Here is a 21,822-nt window from a genome sequence, read left to right as displayed (position 1 = left end):
GCTGCTTTTCCCAGGGCCTCAGGCTTGCTTCGGTGGGGGTTCTACGCTTGAGGCATCCTTACCTGGTGCTATTTAGGTAGTTGCATTGGGATTTGTATTTTATTACAGAGTTGAGTGAGCGAGTGGGTTTTGCTGTGCTGGGATTGAACTCAAGACTTCACTCTGTCATTACGCTACGTAACAACTCCAACATTAGGTTTGCGTATGTACATGTGCGCCTGCATGTGTTTTTGCGCATGTGCGTGTGTGTGCGTGTGTGCACACGTGTGTATTTCTAGGATTACAGCCGAGGCTTTGCTTTGCCACTTGAGTGTCCCACACCCTCAACAGATGCCTGTCTTTAACTACACGGCTGGATGCTGTATGAGAATCTCAGAATAGTGATGATGTTGTCAAACATTTTACAAAAACTCCACACTATTTTTATTGTTTGGTTAAGTCAACTGCAATGTGCAATTGAGTATTCGTATCTTAAATTCTTCAGCTCAGACGTTGTACCTTTCACCTCTGGAAAATTTACCTTTCAAACGCATCCGTGTGTCTGGTCAACACTTGGAGCCTGTGGAACATGCTAATAATGGCCATTTCCCGTGCTCCTTTGTCTCTGTCCATTGGAGTTGGTTTGGATGTCATGGTTTAGTCTCCCTGGCTGATTTTTTTTTTTTTTTTTTAATTAGAATCCAGACATTGTGACTCTCTTCTTCATGATTAAATTTTCCTTGAGCTTTGTTTTGCGGTGTAATGAAGGTAGCTTGGTTCTTTCAGGCCTTACTTTTAAGGTCCGTTCAGCAGGACTGGAGCAGAGTTCTGTCATAGACTAATAATTTCCCACAGGTGACAGAGCGAGACCCCTCCCCTTCTACCACTCCCCCCCAGGTCTTCAGATTTTCCACGTGGCGGTGGGAACAGGCATGTGGTGTGGGCTCCTGTGGGGCCCCACTGCCTCTGGTCCTCAGGAGCTTTTTGCTGTTCTAAGCATTCGAGGACTCTCCCTCTTCTCCCTTGAGACACTCATGTCCTGTCTCCCCTCTCCTGCACCCCTGCAGCATCTTCTCTGGGGCAGAGCTGGGCTGCTGTTTGTGTATCTGGTCTGTCCCCGCTTCGGGATGTCGCTGTGATGGCTAGTGCACTCAGCACGAGAGCAGCCGGCTCAGGAGTCCGGCTCCTTTCTCTTTTCTGAGAGCAGCCGGCTCAGGAGTCCGGCTCCATTCTCTTTTCTGAAAGCTGAAGTCTGCACATACTTTCTTTTTTGGAAAGAACCTTCTTTAAATTCTTTTGCAGCAAGGTGTGGCTAAGAAGTCATTAGAATTCCCGTTCTCAAGTTCAGATTCTTGAAAAACTTGGCCCTGGTGTTGCCGTGTCTTTGGAATGCTCTTTGTCGGGGTATCCGGCCTTGGGCTGCCTGGGGCCAGCACAGAGCAGTGGTTCCCAGCGGATGGCGGGGGCGGAGAGGGGCGTGACCTGCTGTGCTGGGCTGTGGTGGGACTGTGTACCTTTCCTCTGCCTGCTGACCATGAAGGTCGTGTGGCATGGTGGTCTACAGTTGGATGTCTATGGTCTGACCTTTGTAGACCGCGCCTGGCGCCGATGGTTGACTCAGTGTCCCAGCCTGGTCCATTCCCAGCCCCTGCTGGCCTCTGCCGGCCTCCAGGCTGTCCTGGAGGAGGGGGCGGGAGCGTGACCTCAGCTGCCTGGGGCGAGGTTTGCTGGTCACTTCGCCTGGGGAACTCTGCCCTTACCTCTCAGCCAGGGGCAGGGACCCTGGGTGGAGGATCTGGGCGTCGCTGTCCGCAGGAGGAAGAGCTCTGAGCCTTTGCTGCCCCTTCTCGGTGAGGGCTCCTGGAGCCCAGGGAGCAGATGTTGCTTTGTTACTGTGCGACTTGGGTCCCCCTAGAATGGCTGCTGTGTTGAGAGAGCGCAGACGGCCACAGTGGGAAACAGCCCTTCTCCCGAGGACCTGTTCCATTCTGGGGGCGCAGAGCCTGTGCACAACTGTCCCGTGGTTGTGACCCAGGGACACGGCCAGATCTCCTGAGGAGGAGGAGTTGCCGGGTGGGACACTCCACCAGGGTGAAGGGGTTTTCACCGCCAGCTCCCCCGTGGCAGCCTCCGCGAGGCCTGCAGGGGAGGCCAGGCGAGGCCTGCAGGGGAGGCCAGGCGAGGCCTGCAGGGGAGGCCAGGGGACTCCTTAGTCCTTTTTTTTTTGGTCCGGTGATGGGGCCTGAACTCTGGGCCTGGGCGCTGTCCCTCAGCTCTTCAGCTCAAGGCTAGTGCTCTACCACTTGAGCCACAGTGCCACTTCCGGCTTTTTTCTTTTTGCTTATGTGGTACTGAGGAATCGAACCCAGGGCCTCAGGCATGCAAAGCAAGCGCTCTACCACTGAGCCAACTTCCCAGCCCCTCCTTAGTCCTTAAGTTGGACCTTCTGCTCCAGGGGACCAGGATGTGGCTGTGTTTCTGAACAGTGTTCACTTGGAGTTCTTGCAATGGTTTTCGTGCCTGTCTTGGGACTTGAACTCAAGGCTTGGGCACAGTGTTGTAGGTGTTTCTGTTCAAGGCTGGTCCTCTGCTGCCTGAGCCACTTCAGCTTCTGGCTGCCTGAGTGGAGATGAGGGATCTGGCATTTGTCTGCCTGGGCTGGCTTCAAACCAGGGTCTTCATATTGCAGCCTCCTGCAGTGTGTGTGCCCTGCGGCACTGGTGTGCTGGCAGTGTGTGTGCCCTGCGGCACCGGTGTGCCGGCAGTGTGTGTGCCCTGCGGCACCGGTGTGCCGGCAGTGTGTGTGCCCTGCGGCACCGGTGTGCCGGCAGTGTGGGTGCCCTGCGGCACCGGTGTGCCGGCAGTGTGTGTGCCCTGCGGCACCGGTGTGCCGGCAGTGTGTGTGTCCTGCGGCACTGGTTTGCTGGCAGTGTGTGTGCCCTGCGGCACTGGTGTGCTGGCAGTGTGTGTGTCCTGCGGCACTGGTTTGCTGGCAGTGTGTGTGCCCTGTGGCACCAGTGTGCCGGCAGTGTTGTGTCCTGTGGCACTGGTGTGGCTTGTGTCCGTAGCCTGGCCGGTAGGCTGAGGCTCTAGCTCTTCCTGTCGACCACAGGCAGATCTGAAGTTGGGACATATGTGAAATCTCCGGCTCTTCCCACTCAGGGCCTTCTCTGGGGACTCAGAGTACTGTGGGCCTCTCTGGGCTTGCGGTAGGTCAGAGGCACCGGCATCAAACCAGCCACTCCGGCCTGAAGCGAGAGCTGAGCAGTCCTCAGGGTAGCAGGAGTGAGGAAACCCTCCCCTCACCCGCTAAGGGCACCATTCTGTTTATTTTCCTTTTCACACACTTGATTTTGTAATTGGCAAGTTGTGTATGGTAGAAACATTGAAGATACAGATAACAAAACAACCAGATCCAGACATTAGGGAAAATATATCTCTTGTTGGGCTTTTCTGTCAGTTGGACACACTACTAGGCACATGCTCCACCATCTGAGCCATGCCTCCAGCCTCATTTTCATTGGTTGTTTTCAAGGTCAGGCCTCATTTTACGCCTGGGCCAGTCTGGGATTGGTACTCTGCTTCTGTTTCCTTCTTTGGCTGGGGATGACAGGCAAGTGCCACTGAGTCCAGCCACCAGCTTTGCCTACGATGGGGTCTCAAAATCATCTTGGATGCCCCAATGGTTTGCAGATAACACCCCAATTCCCCATCCCCCAGCAGCCGGGATTACAGGCTTGAGCCCTACCACTAGGAAATTTCATTTTTCTTTTTTTTAAAGGTAACAGAGCCTGTAGTGAGAATAGGCAGTGTGGGGACAGATGAGCCAACTGGTCTGAGGAATGGGAACAAACTCCACTGGAGCCTGGGTGCTGGGCAGCCCAGAGACATGGAGGCCCATTCGCCCTGGTGAGGCTCCATCATCATCCCAGTAGGGCTCTAGTGAGGCCCTGCCAGGCTCTATCATCTCGTTGAGGCTCCAGAAGGAAAAGGACCTCTGAGTGCAGTGGCTCAGATGTGATCTTCTCGGTTTGTTTTTTTTTTCCTTGGTTCCAGTCGTGGGGCCTGAACTCTGGGCCTGGGCGCTGTCCCTCAGCTCTTCAGCTCAAGGCGAGCGCTCTACCACTTGAGCCACAGCACCACTTCCGGCTTCTTTCTTTTTGCTTATGTGGTGCTGAGGAATCGAACCCAGGGCCTCAGGCATGCAAGGCGAGCACTCTACCACTGAGCCACCTTCCCAGCCCAATCTTCTCATTTTCATGAGCTGACGTCTCAGCAGAGACTCATAATGCCAACAGGAAATGGCCGGCCCTGACATATGGTTTTCAGTGCAGACCAGACCAGATATTTACGCACCATCTAATTTTTCTGAGGCTCCTTGGCTGTGGTACCCTTCATTAGCCCCTTTATTTTGGGAAACAGGCCTTTTTCTGAAATGCCACATCTGTGCGAATCTGATGTTAGTCCCCCACCAAGAAGAAAGGAGAAATTGGAACTAGAAGGCTACCGCATTGTGCCTTAGGGCTTGGCATTCTTAGGCTAATATTTTCTCTTTGTGTAGGAGGAAACATCACCCTTCTTAGGAAGGGTGATTTCTTCACTCAGAAATGACATTGGAAAGACAAGCGCATCCAAGGCAAGCTCTTAGTTTACTACAGGAGCACCTGGTATTTTGTCAGAGGGGAAACAGGCCTGCAGCTTATCTGGAGTGCTTGTGGTTCATGTTTGGGTCTCCTAGAGACAGCCAGGCTACTTTCTTCAGGGGAGAAGATTTAGGCCGTCACTTCCTGGAGAGAAGCAAATGTTTTCCAAAGGTGACCAGAGGGGCTGCCCTGCCATTAACCTTGAAGAACAGGAGTTAAAAAGGATGCAGTTAGTCACCATGGTTACTTCCTTAGAGCTGAGGATGTTTGCATTGGCTGGCAACAAAGTGATAAACATTAACTTTGAAAATTGTTTTCTTGTCTGTCTTTTGCCTTGTATAATCTCCTAAAGTAAATGCTTTTGTGACTTCATCCACCCACCCACCTCTATCCACCCACCTCTATCCACCTCTATCCACCCACCTCTATCCACCTACCTCTATCCATCCATCTTTTTCCACCCACCTCTATCCATCCACCTCTATCCATCCACCTCTATCCATCCACCTCTATCCATCCACCTCTATCCACCCACCTCTATCCACCCACCTCTATCCACCCACCTCTATCCATCCACCTCTATCCATCCATCTCTATCCATCCACCTCTATCCATCCACCTCTATCCATCCATCTCTATCCATCCACCTCTATCTACCCATCTCTATCCATCCATCTCTATCCACCCATCTCTATCCACCCATCTCTATCCACCCATCTCTATCCACCCATCTCTATCCATCTCTATCCATCCATCTCTATCCATCCATCTCTATCCATCCACCTCTATCCATCCACCTCTATCCATCCACCTCTATCCATCCACCTCTATCCACCCACCTCTGTCCACCCACCTCTGTCCACCCACCTCTGTCCACCCACCTCTGTCCACCCACCTCTGTCCACCCACCTCTATCCATCCACCTCAATCCATCCACCTCTATCCACCCACCTCTATCCACCCACCTCTATCCATCCACCTCTATCCATCCACCTCTATCCACCCACCTCTATCCATCCACCTCTATCCATCCACCTCTATCCACCCACCTCTATCCACCCACCTCTGTCCACCCACCTCTGTCCATCCACCTCTATCCATCCACCTCTATCCACCCACCTCTATCCATCTACCTCTATCCATCCACCTCTATCCACTCACCTACGCCTCCACTCTGCTCTATCCACCATCTGATCAGCTATCCACCTCTGTCCATCCATCTCTCCATTCATTCATTCATCCATCCCTCTACCCACTTACCCTTCCACTCTGCATTTATCCAACATCTAGCAAACCATTACCATCATCTGTCCATCTCTCCACCCATCTGTCCATCTACTTACCCACCCATTCACCTATCCGTTCATTGTCTCCACCCCTTCTCCATGGCTGGGACCCTTGTTCGGTGCTGGGCACTGGTGCACTTGTATCCCCACAGTCTGGGGTGGCCGGCCTATGAGTGACACGTGCCCCCCTCCTTCAGCCTCTGTGTGGTTGAGGTGAGGGTGGCTGGCGCCTGGCTGTGCCGTACAGACTCACACCAGAGCCCTTGAGTCTGCCTCCTCCCCAGCTCAGAATGCCTGCCTGACTCTTCACTGCTCTTCCTGGTCATAGTGGCCTCCCCCGCGCTTCCTTCAGGAAATGATTGTATTTCCAGCCAGCATTGTGAGTAACTAGCTTTCCATGCACAAGGGGCGCTGCTCTGGGGTGCCTCTAGCTAGTAAGCTCCCACACTCTGACCCTCAGTGCTGAGCGAGTGGACTGCGGCATTGTGGCTGAGGCTGGGGAAGAGGTCTCCATGGACACCGTGACTTGTCCCTGCCGTGGCCTGGCCCTTCTGGCCCCTCTGGGCTCCTGGGCTCCCTGACTTTTGAGCACCTCCTTCTCCTGCTGTGCTCAGGGCAGGCCTGGTCTCTTTGGAGTGAGCTTGGCCGCATTTCTTATCTTAGAAGTTCTATGTGTGAGGCGCCCCCTCGGTGGGCTACTAGGAGCCTGTTGGCTGGTGTGAGAGGTCTCAGTCCCTGTTGATTCTCTTCTCAGACCCATGTTGTCTGGGGAGGTAATGAAAGTGCTATCGGCCCGATTTGAGGTCTTTGGAAAAGCAGCAAACAAAATCCAGTGTTTGAGGGGAGCCTGGAGCGGCTCCCTTGGCTCCCTTGGCGGGGCCCTGGGCCTGTGGCGAGGTTTCCTCTCCTGGTTGACTTGGATGGGCGCCCAGTGGGATAACAGTTTCCTCGGCTTGGCTGAACTCAGAACACATCCGCTCCCTGTAGAGACCTCACTTGACCCGTCCTCTTGTTTGAATGGCAGTGCTGAGCATCTGCTCTTTCCCACCTTCAGCGGGGAGGCCCGCTGCCCTGGCAGCCCTGCTGCCCTCTGCGGGTCAGCCCCGTATGCCGACTTCGTTAGACGTTTCTGGGAAGGTGTTTCTTAGGAGAGGTCCTTATGAAGTCAGTAGGCTTCCAGGAGAGCAGAATGGGCTCTGCACAGGGTCAGGCCCTTCCCTCAGCCGCGGGGGGTGGGGGGGGCAGGAGCGAGGAGCGAGGAGCGGCTTTGTAGACTGGAGGAGCTCTGCAGCCTGCTGTGGGCTGTGGACTTGAACTTCAGGCACCGCACCTCCCGGCAGGGCCAGCCCCAGGGCCTCTGTTGTGTTGTGATGGGTTCCTGGAATGCAGAGTACTCTCTCTAACGTCCCTTTGTCTTCTCTATGCCTGGCACTGTGCTCTCCTGACTTGTTTGCTCGCAGCTCGTACTCTGCAGCCTGAGCCACGCCGCTAGTCCTGCATTTTGCTAGTTGTTTTGGAGATAGTGTCCTGTAGATTCCTCTGTTCAGGCCAATTGTGTTCTCAGTCTTCTGTTCTGTCTTCTCAGGACCCTGGACTGTTGGTATGAGCCACCATGTTCAGCTAATTCTTGCTTTGTGTCTCTGTTGTATTTCTTGCCTCTCTGATGTTTCTCCTGCCCCCTTTCCCTCCTGCCTCCTGCCTGTATACATGCACTTCCTGTTCCTCTGGTGCCTCTTGCCGACCACCCTGGTCCTGCCTGACCACGGCCCTGATCTGTAAAGCACTGGTGCAGTGGTCCCCAGACACAGAACAGAGACCCACGGAGGGACCCGGGGAGGAAGAAGGTGGAGGTGCAGGGTGGAAGGAAGAAAACAAGAAGGAAGGGAAGAAGAAGGGAAGGAAGGACACATATTGTTACCAGGACGACAGATACTTACGGGTACACAGTGAGGGGCATCGTTGCTGGGCCGGGCAGCGTGACTGACGGGTGGAGGCAGCCTGGGCAGGCCCGTGAGACTCGTTCATGAGACACCAGAGTGGGAGGCGATGGGCCTAGCACGCGCGAGGCCCGGAGTCCATACCCACGACTGCCAAAACCCAGCGAAACATGCCGTGAGCCGCCCCCGCACCGAGGAGCAGGTAGGCTGCGGTGTTGGCCAGGTGTGGAAGCCAATCGGGGAGGGCTGTGGGCTGGGAGGGGCCGGCAGGGCCCTTCCCTGCATGTGCTGGGAAGCAGGTCGTGGAGTGGGGCAGGTTGGAGTGTGCTGGAGTCTCACGGAGGGCAGTGTGGTGCAGTCACACTGGGGGCTCTGTGCAGTGCCTTCAGGCTCCTCCTCCAGGCTACTCAGCGTGGAGCAGCCCCGGTCCTCCGGCAGCGTGCCCTGTGCCCTGCTTCTCTGGCAGCACCGCCAGCCACTCACAAGCAGCCTGGGTCACATTCTAGAACTCCCCCTCCGGGCTGCAGTCCTGGTGGCAGTGAGGGCCGAGACCTGAGCTGGGCTGAACGTCCAGCGAGGGCCTGCAGAGCGCGAGGCACCCGTGCTGCTCTTCCTGGGGGTTGCCGCAGGCCGGGATGGGGGGGGGGTCAGCACTGATGTGGGCCCTGTGTTCACTGGGGCCCTGTGTTCGGCACCGATGCGGGTCTTGTGTTCACATGGGGCCTGGGTTCCTTCAGCACAGATGTGGGACTACTCAGGCCTGAGGAGTCACTAGTGTGCGTTCGTGTGGCGGGTTGGGTAAACGGTTAGCAGGGCGGCCAGTGTGGCGCGGTGGTGAGCATTCCACAGGTCCAGGTGTGGAGGAGGCGTCGGGTCCATGCAGGAGGCCATGATGGTAGAGCGGTCCCCTCGGCCAGCCGCCCGGGGACCCTGTCCTGCTGGACACAGTCTTCCACCACAAGCGTTGGGTGGCCTGGTCGTGCACTAGTGACGGTCGGCTGCCGCGGGTGATGGCTGTCTGTCAGCTGGCGCTGGGCAGAGGCCTGTGCGGGCGAGCTTTGTTCTCTGCGGAGCTCTGACCCCGGCCTGTGATCACCCAGCGGGAAAAGGTGCTGAGGCCGCAGTCCTCGGCCGGGGCAGGGGCTCCAAAAGAGACAAAGAGCCTGGGCCGCAGACAGACAGCTCGGAATGTGCCAGCCTGTGGGGTGTCGCTGTTGTCAGGGAGGAGCGTGCACACCGAGCCCCCCTCCTGGAGCCTCTTCAGTGGGGGGGGGGGTGAGTCACAAGCCTCCTGTTCTGGGCTTTAAGTTCAGAATTTAAATGTAAGCAGCTTAACGCAAGGGCTTATACAAGCAGTGCACACGTCTGAACCGAGGCACAGTTGGGGTTAATTCTAGGGGTGACTTTGGGTGCTGCCCCGCATGGGCCTGAAGAATCCTGGAGACTTGGGGGGACTCGGCCTGGAGGCCCCCCAGGCACCAATCTTGTCACTTGCGTACACACAAGTCACCGAGGCCCGGTGCCCAGGGTGCCGTCCGAAGCCAGCCCAGTGGCAGAGGGGCGCGGCGGGCCTTCCTGGCACTTCCCTGGCCCGGTGCCTGTGGCCGCCGGACTGGAGAAGAGGAGCCTGCCCCGCGCTGTAGCAAGGAGTGAGGGCCACCGTCGGGAAGGAAAGACGTCTTGTGTGCAGTGCACTGTGTTGTTTGCCTGTTTGCACGAGGAAATACCCGGCCTCGAGTGGGGGCCTTTTAGCCGCAGCCTGGGGTGCGGGGTGAGGGGTGAGGAGTACAGGGTGTGGGGTGCGGGATGACGGGGGTGAGGGGTGCGGGTGAGGGGCGCGGGGTGAGGGGTGAGGGATGACAGGGGTGAGAGGCGCGGGGTGAGGGGTACAGGGTGCGGGATGACGGGGCTGAGGGGTGAGGGGTCCGGGTTCAGGATGATGGGGGTGAGGGGTGCGGGTGAGGGGTGAAGGGTGCGGGTGAGGGGCACGGGGTGAGGGATGACGGGGGTGAGGGGTGAGGGGTGCGGGTGAGGGGCGCGGGGTGAGGGATGACGGGGGTGAGGGGTGCGGGTGAGGGGCGCGGGGTGAGGGATGGCGGGGGTGAGGGGTGAGGGGTGTGGGTGCGGGGTGCAGAGGAGCCACTGTGGCAGCGCCTGGCTGGCACTCGGCTCTCTCTCCCCTGTGCCCTGTGTCCTGTCCGGCTGCCAGACTGGAGCCGGAATCCTGCCTCCCCGAGAACTTGTATCTCTGGGAATCCTGCCTCCGCGAGAACTTGTATCTCTGGGATCGAGGCGGGCGGCGTGGCCTTGGCCTGGGAGGTGAGCGGAAGCCATGGGGCCCTGCCCGCGTCTGCTTCCTCAGTTAGGAGGATGGTCGCACTCTGCACCTGCATCTTGTTTCCCATAACAGGAAGACTTACACAACCCTTTTAGCACACGCAAGAGCCCCATTTCCCATCTCCTGGGATGGCCTGGCCCTGCTGGGAAGCGGCCCGGGGCTTTCTTGGTGGTCTCTGATGAGGAGGAAATGCTCCACTCATGTGTTCTCTGACACACTTGTTGGGGAATGGTGGATTTCATGCTCATCTGTGCGGTTGGATTTTGGGGGCTCCCTGTTTGCTTAGAAGAGGCGCATGGGACTCTGGCCCCTCTGGTCATGTGACTGCTGGCATGCTTGGGCATGGCACATGGGGGTGGGGGGGGAGCTTCCTGGGGCAGAAGAAGCTAGGTGGTACGCGGTCTGGCCAGTGTTTGTCTGGACAAAGTGATGGTAGTTTTCAACATCTGTGGAAGCAGTTTTGGGTTTTGTTTCCAGGGAAACAGTGTGCATGAAACAGCTTATTGTTGTTTATTCACAAAGCACAGGGGGTGCTTTGCATGGATTGTTGCGTTTGCACGAGGTCTAAAACACTCTGCTCCCACAATAAAAGCAGGGCTGGATTGTCCTTGAGAACAGTGAGCCAGATCTGCGGGGTCGGAGGGCCTCTGGCTCCGTCCCAGCTGGTTTCAAACTGCGATCCTCAGGTCTCAGCCTCCTGAGTAGCGAGGATGACAGGTGTGAGCCACCGGCGCCTGACTTACATTTCACATTTTTTTTGGGGGGAGAGGGGTCCGGTTGTGGGCCTGAACTCTGGGCCTGGGCTCTGTCCCTCAGCTCTTCAGCTCCAGGCTGGGCGCTGTCCCTCAGCTCTTCAGCTCAAGGTGAGCACTCTACCACTTGAGCCACAGCACCACTTCCGGCTTTTTTTTCTGCGTATGTGGTGCTGAGGAATCGAACCCAGGGCCTCAAGCATGCAAGGCAAGCGCTGTACCCCTGAGCCACCTTCCCAGCCCCAACATTTCACATTTTTAAGTAGCCCAAAAAAGCCGAAAGGAGAATGCTATTCTGTGCTTTGGAGTTCGTGTGGAGTGGTGTCTGGCAGTGGTGTCACTCTGTGGCATGTGGTGCTGTCTGCTTGTTCCCTTCCTTGTGTGGTGGCCTGGTGGCAGCGGTCAGCGCTCCCTGCCTAGTTGAAGACCTCCCTCCTGGCCTTCTGGGCCTTGGCCTGCGGGCTGCCGGCCTCGCGGTGGACTTGGACTCCTTTATGTCCTCTCCCACGGCTGGCACCTCCCTTCCGTGACTGGGATGCTCAGCCTGTCTCCATGTGGACTCTGTGGCGCTCTGGATGTGGATGTAAATCAAAGCTCCACTTGTGTGACTGTCGGGGCTGCAGTGGCACATCCAGGCCAAGGCTAGTATGGACGTCGGACCGAGGTGGAGCTGTGGGGGGTGGGGAGGAAAGGCCCTTGGCCTTCCTCTTTCCTTCCCTGGAGACCCTGACCCCAAACACAGAACTTGGGCCAGAAAGGACCAGTTTCATTTGCTGCCTCTAAAGCCAAACAGTTGATTTTCCAGTGTTAAACAAAAGTGTTTTGAAATAGGTTGTGCTGAACCAAAAGCTAGCTAGGCCCGGTGCTGGGAGCCACCGACAGTTACTAAATGATCCTTGGGAAGATAGATGAGAAGGAGCTCAGAAGATGATGGAAGAGGTCTCACCTGGCTCCTGAAAAAAACAAATACCGTTTTAGCCGTGCATGTGTAAGCATACCTGTCGGGGACATGAGGCCAAAGCCATGCACTAGACGGCCTCTTCCTCCTGACGCACATGCTGAGTTGGCTTTGTGCTTTGGGGCAGCCTTCCTGGAGACAGTGCCGTGGGCAGCCACCTGGTGATCAGCCAAGTCCTGGCTGATGGAATTCCTGGCCTCGGCAAAGGCTTTGCACTCTTGGTTGCACAGCAGGGCTGCCTTGTGCAGAATTACCCAAGTGAGTTGTCCTGGAATTGCTGCCAGTGATGGCATGCGTAGGTAGTTAATGCAATCTCATCTCCCAGCCTGGCTGTCTAAACAAATTCCCTTACTGTGGGCATTGTCCCAAACATTGACTGGGCTCCACAAGCTCAGACGGCCAAGAGCAACTTGAGCAATTTAATCCGTTTGGAAAGTGGCTGTGTGGGAAGGACGGGCGCGGCCACGGCCCTGAGCTTCTCTCCTGTGCCAGCCATGCCCCATTTGTTCACAGGGACCTTCGGTTTAACAGAATCAGAGAGATCCAACCTGGGGCATTCCGGCAGCTGCAGAAGCTGAATACACTGTAAGTTGAAGCGTTTGGCTGATGACCTAGGCAGAAAATAAATGAACAGTGAGCATCACCTGCAGATAGCACCCGCGCTCTGCTCATTACCCACTTATCCTCGGTGGGAGGGGGGAAGGTGGAGATGGACTGTGATATTGGAAGCTGGGGCGGCGGTGAGTCTGACTCCTGTGTGGAGTCCCTGCCTCTCATAGGTAAACACATTCATACATCCTGTGCTGGCAGGGCTGGGTTGCTTCTTGCCTGCCTTGGCCTCTTCCATGTTGAGGCTTAGCTTGAGCTCCATCTGGTTGAGACAAGGTTTTCAAGCCTCTGAATTACACCCTAGGTCTTGGACCTCCTGGGGAGCTGGTTGGGCCCACCTGGCAACAGAGCCGCCTCGGACACCTGGCTGGGCTGAGGAGAGAGGATCCTCTGAGTCCCCGGGAGGGCAGGGCTGGACGCCTCTCAGGACACACCTGTGCTGCCATGGTGGCTTCCGACTGGCCACAACCAGCCAAAGTGGTCAGTGGGCGTGGCAGGAAGTGATGCCCACCCTTTAGTCTCGCAGAGGGTTTAGTTCTCCCCTGGATATGAAGGGGAAAGATGTGGTGTCCGTGGAAGCCACGCGGCTCCTGGAGTTGGCGTTACCATCTTGCTGGGTCTGGGCCTCTGTCCTTTCCCAGCACCACAAGGTGTTTCTTCAGCAGATGCAAGTAGATTTGGCCTTGTCTCTTTGCTCTGTTAACTTCTGTTGGAATTTTCTTTTGTAGGCTTCTGAACAATAATCAGATCAAGAGGATACCCAGTGGGGCGTTTGAAGACTTGGAAAATTTAAAATATCTGTAAGTCACTGGCTAGTTCTTTAACGCGCATGCCTGTGTTGTCTGTGTTTAGAATGTTTAAATGTAACCTCACGGTCTGCTCCTTATGAATGAAGTTCTGTGAATAGTACATCCGCCCAAGTGGCTTCTTTCCAGGTGAGTGAAATGGTGGCGGGATTCAGTTTTAAATGAGTTGCTGGTGTGTAAGAGCCAGGCTGAAATGGAGTCAGCGCACGGTGCACAAGTCGGCGGCCTGGTTGGGGGGGCGGAGGGACGGCGGCCTCACAGACGCCCAGCGAATGAACCTTTGCCACTAGAAGCCATTGTTTTTGTAGCTGGGGTGGAATCTCACTAACTCCTGCTAAGGTTCTCATCTTCCCCTAACGGGTTTGCCTCTTACTTTTATCTAGGGAAGTTTTAACTTAGCTTTTAAAAACTGGTCTGCCACAACTATCGTTTGAAACTTGCTTGCTGAAGTCTACAGCCGTCGCCTGTGGGCGTGCTGCTCTGTGCCCTGCCGTGCAGGCTGGCCACCTTCTGCAGAGGGAAACGCTGGTCTTGCCCGGGTGGCATCCTGGGTCTGGATAGGTTAGAAGTCCTGTTACTTGGTTTCAGCAAATTGCTCTTCCTTTTAAGACTAATGGTCCAAAGTGAGCCATTTTAATGAAGGGTTTGCATCAGTCACTCTGTGAGTGCTGTAACTCAGCTACAACTACAGGCTGAGTTTAAAAGCAGTTAGGTTGTGTGGATATGTATTTGGAATCTGTTTTGGTATTAGGTGTCAGTGATTCCCAATTATAAGATTACCTCTAACTGGTATAAAAAATGTATTTTCCTTAATGAAACATATGTGTCAAGTCCCTTTCCCGTCTTTGGAATAGAATGCTGATATTTTAATGCTGTATGTATATTAGTAATTTTTCCAATGAGGGACAGGAAAGATCTCCTTTGAGCTTTTAATCTTAGGTTGCTGTTATTTTTAATTACCATGCCAGCTCTGAAAGGGAGCTCTCATTTCCTGGAAAATCAGCACAGTTAGCTGACAGCTAAGCCTGTGGGGAGTGTGTGTGTGTGTGTGTGTGTGTGTGTGCATGCATGTGTGCATGTGTGTGTGTGTACTTGTACTTTTAACCCTACTTTTTGTTCTTGGTTTTACCTAAGATGGAGGGTATGAAGACATGCTCAGCATTAGGCAGTGTGGAGTGCTGTTCCTCCCAATCTCACTTAAGTACTACCTAGCACCCTTTAGCATGGGTGCTCAGGCCTCTTCTTTCCCTCCCAGGTGGAGTCTGTGAGATGGGCTGCAGGGGTGGGGTGAAGGTGTTGGTAAAGGAGGTGTGGGAGGCAGGCTAGTGCCCAGGGCGGAGCCGCCCTCCACATGCAGGGCCTGATTTCTTCTCCCAGTCACTTGGGGTCCTTGGCTGAATAGCCTTGCACAGCCATTGAAGAGTATGTTCAATGTTCAGTGACTTGCCTCCAATTTATCATCATTTCAGCCCTACGCGTTAGGTCAGTGCCAAAGTTACGTTCCTGGAAGTCGGGAACCTTTCATGGAAACCTCAGCAGCCTTCCCTTGAATTCCTATATCCTGACGATAGAATTATTGCCACTGAACTTGTAGGCAAGATTCAACTCTGCGACAAAGGGAGTTATAATGACTTGTAACTCTCTATTGTAGCATCACTATTATTATGAAATAGGACTACTTTTTTACTTACTGTTTTATTTTTAAATTTTGTAGTGCTGGGGGTAGAACCCAGAGCTCAGCCTGTGATAAACAAGCATCCCACCACCAATGTCTGAAAAACGCATCTGTATTGGATTTACTTGTTTACATATTCTTCCAAAGGATTCTATTACCCCCCCCCCCCCCCGCTTTTTTGTTGTTGTTGTTGGTCGTGGGGCTTGAACTCTGGGCCTGGGTGCTGTCCCTCAGCTCTTCAGCTCAAGGCGAGTACTCTACCACTTGAGCCACAGCGCCACTTCCGGTTTTCTGGTGGTTTACTGGAGATAAGAGTTTCACAGATTTTCCTGCCCAGGCTGGCTTTAACCGTGATCCTTAGATCTCAGCCTCCTGAGTAGCTAGGATTACAGGTGTGAGCCACCGGCGCCCAGCTATTACTCCCTTTTTAGAAGGGCGTGCGGGGTCTCCTTGGTGCTGCGCTTTGCTTCAGGAAGTGAGCTCAGACCCTGCTGGATGGCTCAGACCTGTGGAGCCACGGGGCCCAGGGAGGCCTGAGCAGCAATGCCATATCCTAGAAGCTCTGTACTCACTAACTTCATTACCAGCACCTGTCCATTTATGGAAGAAACCAAGGCTCCAGAGTCACATAGCAAGCAGAAGTGAAACAGCCTGGAGAATTGAAGGCCCCTCCTGGCTTCGTGAGGGCCCTGGCCGTTGATCACAGGTGGGGTGTACCTGGCCATTTGTAGTAGGGTTCGTAGCTCTTTCATGTTGCCAGCAATTACAGAGGAAGGAGGTGGGACATAGGGAAGGCCTAGAGCCAGCGAGGAGAAGGGGCCCGAGCCGGGGCAAGGAGGGAAACCGGGCCTGCAACCAGAGTTCAGGGCTGCACAGAGCTCATGCTTGGGTCCGTAGGACAGGGCTGAGACAGGGCTGCTCACTCAGGAGAGTAGCCTCACGGACACGCCACCAGGTGGCACAGTGCCGGCCTGACGTGGCCGTGCAGGAAAGCGTGGATCCGACTGGCAGGTCTTCCTCCTGTGAGAGAAGGCCCAGTGGGTCCACGAAGAGTGAGGCAGGTCCTCTGTATCAAGGTGGGAACCTGTTACCAGCCCCAGTGTCACAGGGATCCGCTGTGCAGCAAAGTTCAGCTCATACACCCACCTCTGTGTGTGTGCACACGTGTGTGTGCGTGTGGCATGTGTGTGCGTGCTTGCATGTGCGTGCACATGGGTGCATGTATGTATGCGTGCCAGTCCTGGGGCTTGAACTCAGTGCCTAGGTGCTGTCCCTGGCCTTTTTGCTCAAAGCTGGTGCCCTCCTATCTGAGCGATAGCTCCACTTGTGGCTCTTTGATAATTTTGGAGAGTCTCATGGACTTTTGCTCTGACGAGGCTTTGAGCCTGGATCTTCAGATCTAGTTAGGATTACAGGCGTGAGCCCCTGGCCCCCAGCCACACCTACCCATGTTCCTTCTGGAACTAGGGTGCTTTGCAGTGTCTCTTCACTTGTATGCTAGGTTTGTGCAGGACTCTGGAGCTTTCTCTGCACAGGACCAGGCTGCTCAGTTGTCCATGCAGCACAGAGGCACCAGAAACTACCCAGGGGCCATGAGGGAGGTTGTGTTCCAAGAACAGCCTACCGAGGCCTTGGAAAAGGAATCTCCTGCAGTCATAAAGTATTGGTCTTGTTCTGACAACTTCACCCACTTAGTAATATAAGTCTGTTTGTAGTTCGCAGGTTAGACAAAAGCAGACCTAGTGGGACATGTGGCTTTCTCTCTCTCTCTCTCTTTTTTTTTTTTTTGTTTGGGTCCGGTTGTGGGGCCTGAACTCTGGGCCTGGGCGCTGTCCCTCAGCTCTTCAGCTCAAGGCTAGCGCTCTACCACCTGAGCCACAGCGCCACTTCCGGCTTCTTTTCTTTTTGCTTATGTGGTGCTGAGGAATCGAACCCAGGGCCTCAGGCATGCAAGGCAAGCACTCTACTGAGCCACCTTCCCAGCCCTCTCTCTCTCTTTTTTAAAACAACTCAGGGCCTTATCCTGGCTGCACAAAGCACTCTTACTTGGGCCAACCTCCGTCCTTATGCTGTTAGTTTGTTTTTCAGATATGATCTCATTCTGGCCTGGGCACACCTCAGACTGAACCCCCCGCCTCTGCATTCTGAATAACTGCACTACAGGCATGAGCCACAATGCCTTTCTGTTCTGGAAGGGGGGAACTCAGCCATCCATACTTGGCCCTGACTTGTTACTCTTCTTTGTTTGTTTTTGTTTTTTTTTGTGGGTCCTGGGGCTTCTTTTGCCTAAGGTGAGCGCCCTACCACTTGAGCCACAGCGCCACTTCTGGCTTTTTTGAGTAGCTTCTTTGAGATGAGTCTCATGGTGTTTCCTGCCCAAGTTGGCTTTGAACCATTGTCCTCAGATCTCAGCCTCCTGAGTAGCTGGGATTATAGGCGTGAGTTACTGGTGCCTGGCCCTGGCATGTTCCTCCTGACGAGGCCTCGCTGCTTCTGTTGTATGAGGTGCCAGTGGGAGCATTTCAAGGCATTTCAGACTCTGTTGTCTGTCCTGCTAATTATTTCTGGATTTTTTTTTTCTTTTTTGGTTAAATCAGGGCCTGGAGCTTGCTAGCCTGGTGTTCTACCACCTGAGCCACAGCCTGGTCCTGTTTCTGAATTAATTTGGGGCTGTGCTGGCTCGGCAGCGGCGTCTTACGGTGGATGTGGGGAGATGGTTTTATTTTCTCCAGGGTTGGAAGCAAACGTGTCCGGGGAGCTTGCCAGCCACGGCGGGCCAGTCTGTGTGTACCTGGCAGCGGCACTGTCGGTCACCTAGGTTGGACCGGCCGCTTTTGCCCGACTTATGGTGCAGGCAGAGAGGAGGAGGTTTGTGAGCAGCACTGTGCTCAGCCCGATGTGTTGTTTGCCCCCTAATGCAGTCGCCAATTGTGTCAACAGATTCTTTTTCTCCATGGGAGCCGCGGCCTCTCCTGTGTGCGCTAACACCCTCCATGTTTCTTCTTGCAGCTATTTGTACAAGAATGAAATCCAGTCAATTGACAGGCAAGCGTTTAAGGGACTTACCTCTCTAGAGCAACTGTAAGTGCCCCTTCCCGCCGTGCCTCAGCTCTTGGGTGTCACCTGCCCTCCGCCTCCGCAGGGAGAGTGGGCCAGGCCTGCTCTTTGCATGGTGCATGTCGGAGCCGCCCGGGGTAGGGAGGACGCGTGGCATGTCTGACCTGGCACCGGGGCCAGCGTCACCGAGTAGCAGGGAAGCTGTGTCCTCTGTGCCCCAGACCCTGGGCCTCGCATACACCAGCCCAGGAGCAGGAGGATCAGCCCATCTGCCCCACAGAAACAGTGTGGTTGTCACGGTGCATGAGACAGACGTGCAAGGATGATGGAGTCCGGGCGTGGCCAGGGCCCCTGGGTCTCCGTGGGTGAGAGACTGGGATGCTCACTCTGCACTCAGAGTTTCATTTCTTCGCCCAGTATGTCAGTGTCTGGGGAAAGCACAGCTTTCCCCACCATGCAGTAAATGTGTGTGACTAATTGCTGTGCCTGCGCCTGTGCATCTGACGCCGTTCTTCTCTATGAAGTCAGCATGTTTTTTGTTTAAATACGAAGTTCTGTTAAAAGCGTGAAGGTCTTCTGTGGGTTTCCTGACAGCCTTCCTCACACCTGAGGAGAGACCTGTGGGGTTCTGTGCAGGAGGACGTCAGCCTTCTGCTCTGAGTCTCTGTTTCCCTGGAGTCTGGGTACAGCAGTCAGGAGAGGGGCCAGCCCAGTCCCAGGCCCACCCCGGTGCCCCGTGCCCAGGACGCACGCTGTGAGCCTGTGCTCAACACATTATTTACGTGTCCAAGTGCTTAGCTTCCGCTCTGCTTGCTGGGTAGTGACTGAGCATGCGTGAGAATTTGCAGTTACTGTAGAACTGTCTCAGACAGAAGCAAGCTTCACGCCACGGCAGAGACCCATGGAACTATCTAGAGGACTGCACACATGGAGGAGGCTTTGTGGAGAAACGGCTCTTGTGTCAGCAAGGTTCTGGTGCCTGGGGGCCATCTTCAGCCAGGCTGCAAGTCCAGTGGAGGGACACAGTTGGGACAAGTGGGCGGAAGAGGGGCCGCGTGGCTCAGTGAGTGGTGTGGGCTGGTGGCGACGGGCCGTTTGCTCCGGGAGGTGGACGCTGCCATGGGATAGCAGCTGGAGAGTCCCAGTCGGGAGCCGGCTCTCTGCTCCGTTTAAGAATCCTGCAGTGCATTTAGGGGACAAAAGCAGGCCGCCAACAGCACGTGGGAGGCGCACCTGCAGTCCCTGACGTTTGTCAGTCTTGGCCTGTCCCGGCACAGAGCATCTCTGCAGCCTTCCATCTAGATGTGTGTCCTTTCCCGCATCCTTGTCTGCTCCTTACCTGCCTCCTTGCTCACGCTTGTGTTCTTGTCTGCGTCCTTGCCTCCCGCAGGGGAAGGTGGGCAGCACAGCGCAAGGCCCTGAAGTAGAGGGTGGGGTCTGTGAAGCCATGCTGGATCCACTGGGCCCCTGAGCATCTCCGCAGCAGCTGGGGCCTGGCCGCCGCCACAGCTGGGGCCTGGCAGCTCCTGCTCCTGTGCAGCTTTGCTGAGCTGTCCGGGGAGTGGCTACCAAGACCTGTGCTTCTTCAGGCAGGACTCCAGGCCCCGCTGGCTCCTCCTGCCTGCCAGGCTCACCGTACAGTCCTGAGCTGCCACCTTAGAGACAGACGTCAGCGCCCCTGCTTTCCTCTGCCGGCCTCAGCTCATTCTTCCAGCCCGGCTCTCGGCTTTCCTGGCCAGCCAGAGCCTTCCCTGGCCGCTCCCTGGTGGTGTCTGCGTCTGGGCCACGTGTTATCTGTCCGCATATGCCTGGCACAGACCCAGGTTCTGGGGATGGAAACTGAGGGTTTCTGCGTGGTCTTACCCACTTTGAGACCTTCAGGTCAGATGTCCTGGGAGATCAGTGGCCTCCGTGCCTTCCTCTTTCTGCTTGCCTTGCTTTGTTTTCTCAAGTAGAAGAAGGTGGGTGCAGACACCCCAAGTCAGGGAGGTGCTGTGCCAAACCCAGTGGTGGCTGCTGGCCTGCTGGCGGTGGCCCTGAGGGACCGGCGGGCCCTGCCCAGGGGAAGGAGCTTGAGTTTGGGACCTTTCATCATTTCAGAGCCAGTCTAAGCGGCGACTGAGCCTGTCTGGGACACTCTCGCTTGCAGTTGTGCGCAGAGCCTGGTACTGCTGGGTGTCGGCTCTGCTGGTGGTTTTGGTCACAGCCGCTTGTGGAGGAAGGAGCATTTCCTTATCTCGGGGACCACCCTCTGGAAGACCCTCTTGAGTGGGGCGTCCGCTGACGCCCCCCAGAAGGCATGGCCTTGAAAGCATCCCTGTGTTCTGAAAGGGAGAAGCTGTAGAATTAGAAGAGATGAGTTACACCAAAGATGCATGAATTGTGGGACGTAATGGGGCACACGGGAGGAAGCGTAAGCTGGCGTCTTGTGAGCAGGCCCCGAGGGCACGCTGTCTTTTGCCTCTGCTGAGCCTGGTCATAGGGCTGCGTTAAGGTTAGGGCTCCCGCAAGCCAGCGGAAGAGCGAAGCACGGCTGTTGTAAGACGATATAGAGGCTGACGTCACGGCTGTGTCGGCGCTGTCCTTTTGAGGTGCTGAGTGTTTCAGAGGCGAGTGTGTCAGGTTGGGCCTCTGCTGGCTGCTGGATGCGGGGTCTTGTGGACCCACGGCTCCCGTGCTGTGACGTCTTCGGTTGTGTCCCGTCTTCCTGAAGGGCTTTCGCTTGTCTTTTGCTCAGGGATAGGGAATGTAGCGATTTCCAGGGTCAGGAAAGGTTTTTAAAGCAGAACATGCAGACCTGAGAAACCATCACACTGCTTACATGACGTGTCTCTTTTAAACTCCTAGATACCTACATTTTAACCAGATAGAAACTGTGGACCCAGAGTCATTTCAGCGCTTACCGAAGCTGGAGAGGCTGTGAGTCCGTCTTACTTCGCATTTTGTGAGGGGGGTCCTGCCCACGCTGCCCATCGATGAAGACAGGCCGAGTACCAGCCTCTGTTTGTGCACAACTCCCCTAGCCCAACCGTCAGCAGTGGGGCTTGGCCTAAGACTAAACAGGAAAAAAGTCCTAGTTGTTTTCTGGGGGGAAGAGCCTTACTTTCAAAACGTTCATTTGTATTAACTCTAACTCACAGACACTTTGAAAAAATGCTGGGCGTGTGACCGCTTACGTGGCCTCGTGTCCTTGAGTCTGGAAAAGTGTTTTCTAAGAGTGGCCTGTTGTGTTTTTCTCTTGGAACAGATTTTTACATAACAACCGGATCACACATCTTGTACAGGGGACCTTTAACCACCTGGAGTCCATGAAACGGCTGTAAGTAAGACCCTGGTGGCTCTGTGGGGGGGCTCTGGCTGCTCTGTGGGGGGGGCTCTGCCGGCCCCTCCTGGCTGCTCTGTGGGGGGCTCTGCCCATCCCTCCTGGCCGCTCTGTGGGGGGCTCTGCCCATCCCTCCTGGCCCCTCTGTGGGGGGGCTCTGCCCGCTCCTCCTGGCTGCTCTGTGGGGGGCTCTGGCCCCTCTGTGGGGGGCTCTGCCCGCCCCTCCTGGCCCCTCTGTGGGGGGCTCTGCCCATCCCTCCTGGCCGCTCTGTGGGGGGCTCTGCCCATCCCTCCTGGCTGCTCTGTGGGGGGCTCTGCCCACCCCTCCTGGCCGCTCTGTGGGGGGCTCTGCCCACCCCTCCTGGCCGCTCTGTGGGGGGCTCTGCCCGCCCCTCCTGGCCGCTCTGTGGGGGGCTCTGCCCGCCCCTCCTGGCCGCTCTGTGGGGGGCTCTGCCCACCC

General features: G+C 55.6%; 1 protein-coding gene across 1 annotated transcript in view; it reads left to right on the top strand.

Annotated features, from left to right (window-relative positions):
- Positions 1–21,822, top strand: part of Pxdn (peroxidasin) — a gene marked incomplete at its 5' end in the record, with an annotated part of 68,843 nt that overhangs the window by 7,766 nt on the left and 39,255 nt on the right. Inside the window, 5 exon segments of the mRNA XM_042670492.1 lie at positions 12,407–12,478; positions 13,231–13,302; positions 17,993–18,064; positions 20,888–20,959; positions 21,288–21,359. Of these exon segments, the coding sequence (XP_042526426.1) occupies positions 12,407–12,478; positions 13,231–13,302; positions 17,993–18,064; positions 20,888–20,959; positions 21,288–21,359 (360 nt within the window).

Source organism: Dipodomys spectabilis, unplaced genomic scaffold (genome assembly GCF_019054845.1).
Source record: "Dipodomys spectabilis isolate Male_0828 unplaced genomic scaffold, ASM1905484v1 ptg000561l, whole genome shotgun sequence".
Lineage (NCBI taxonomy): Eukaryota > Metazoa > Chordata > Mammalia > Rodentia > Heteromyidae > Dipodomys > Dipodomys spectabilis.
Note: the sequence above shows the minus strand (reverse complement) of the source record. Positions and strands in the feature narration are given on the sequence as shown.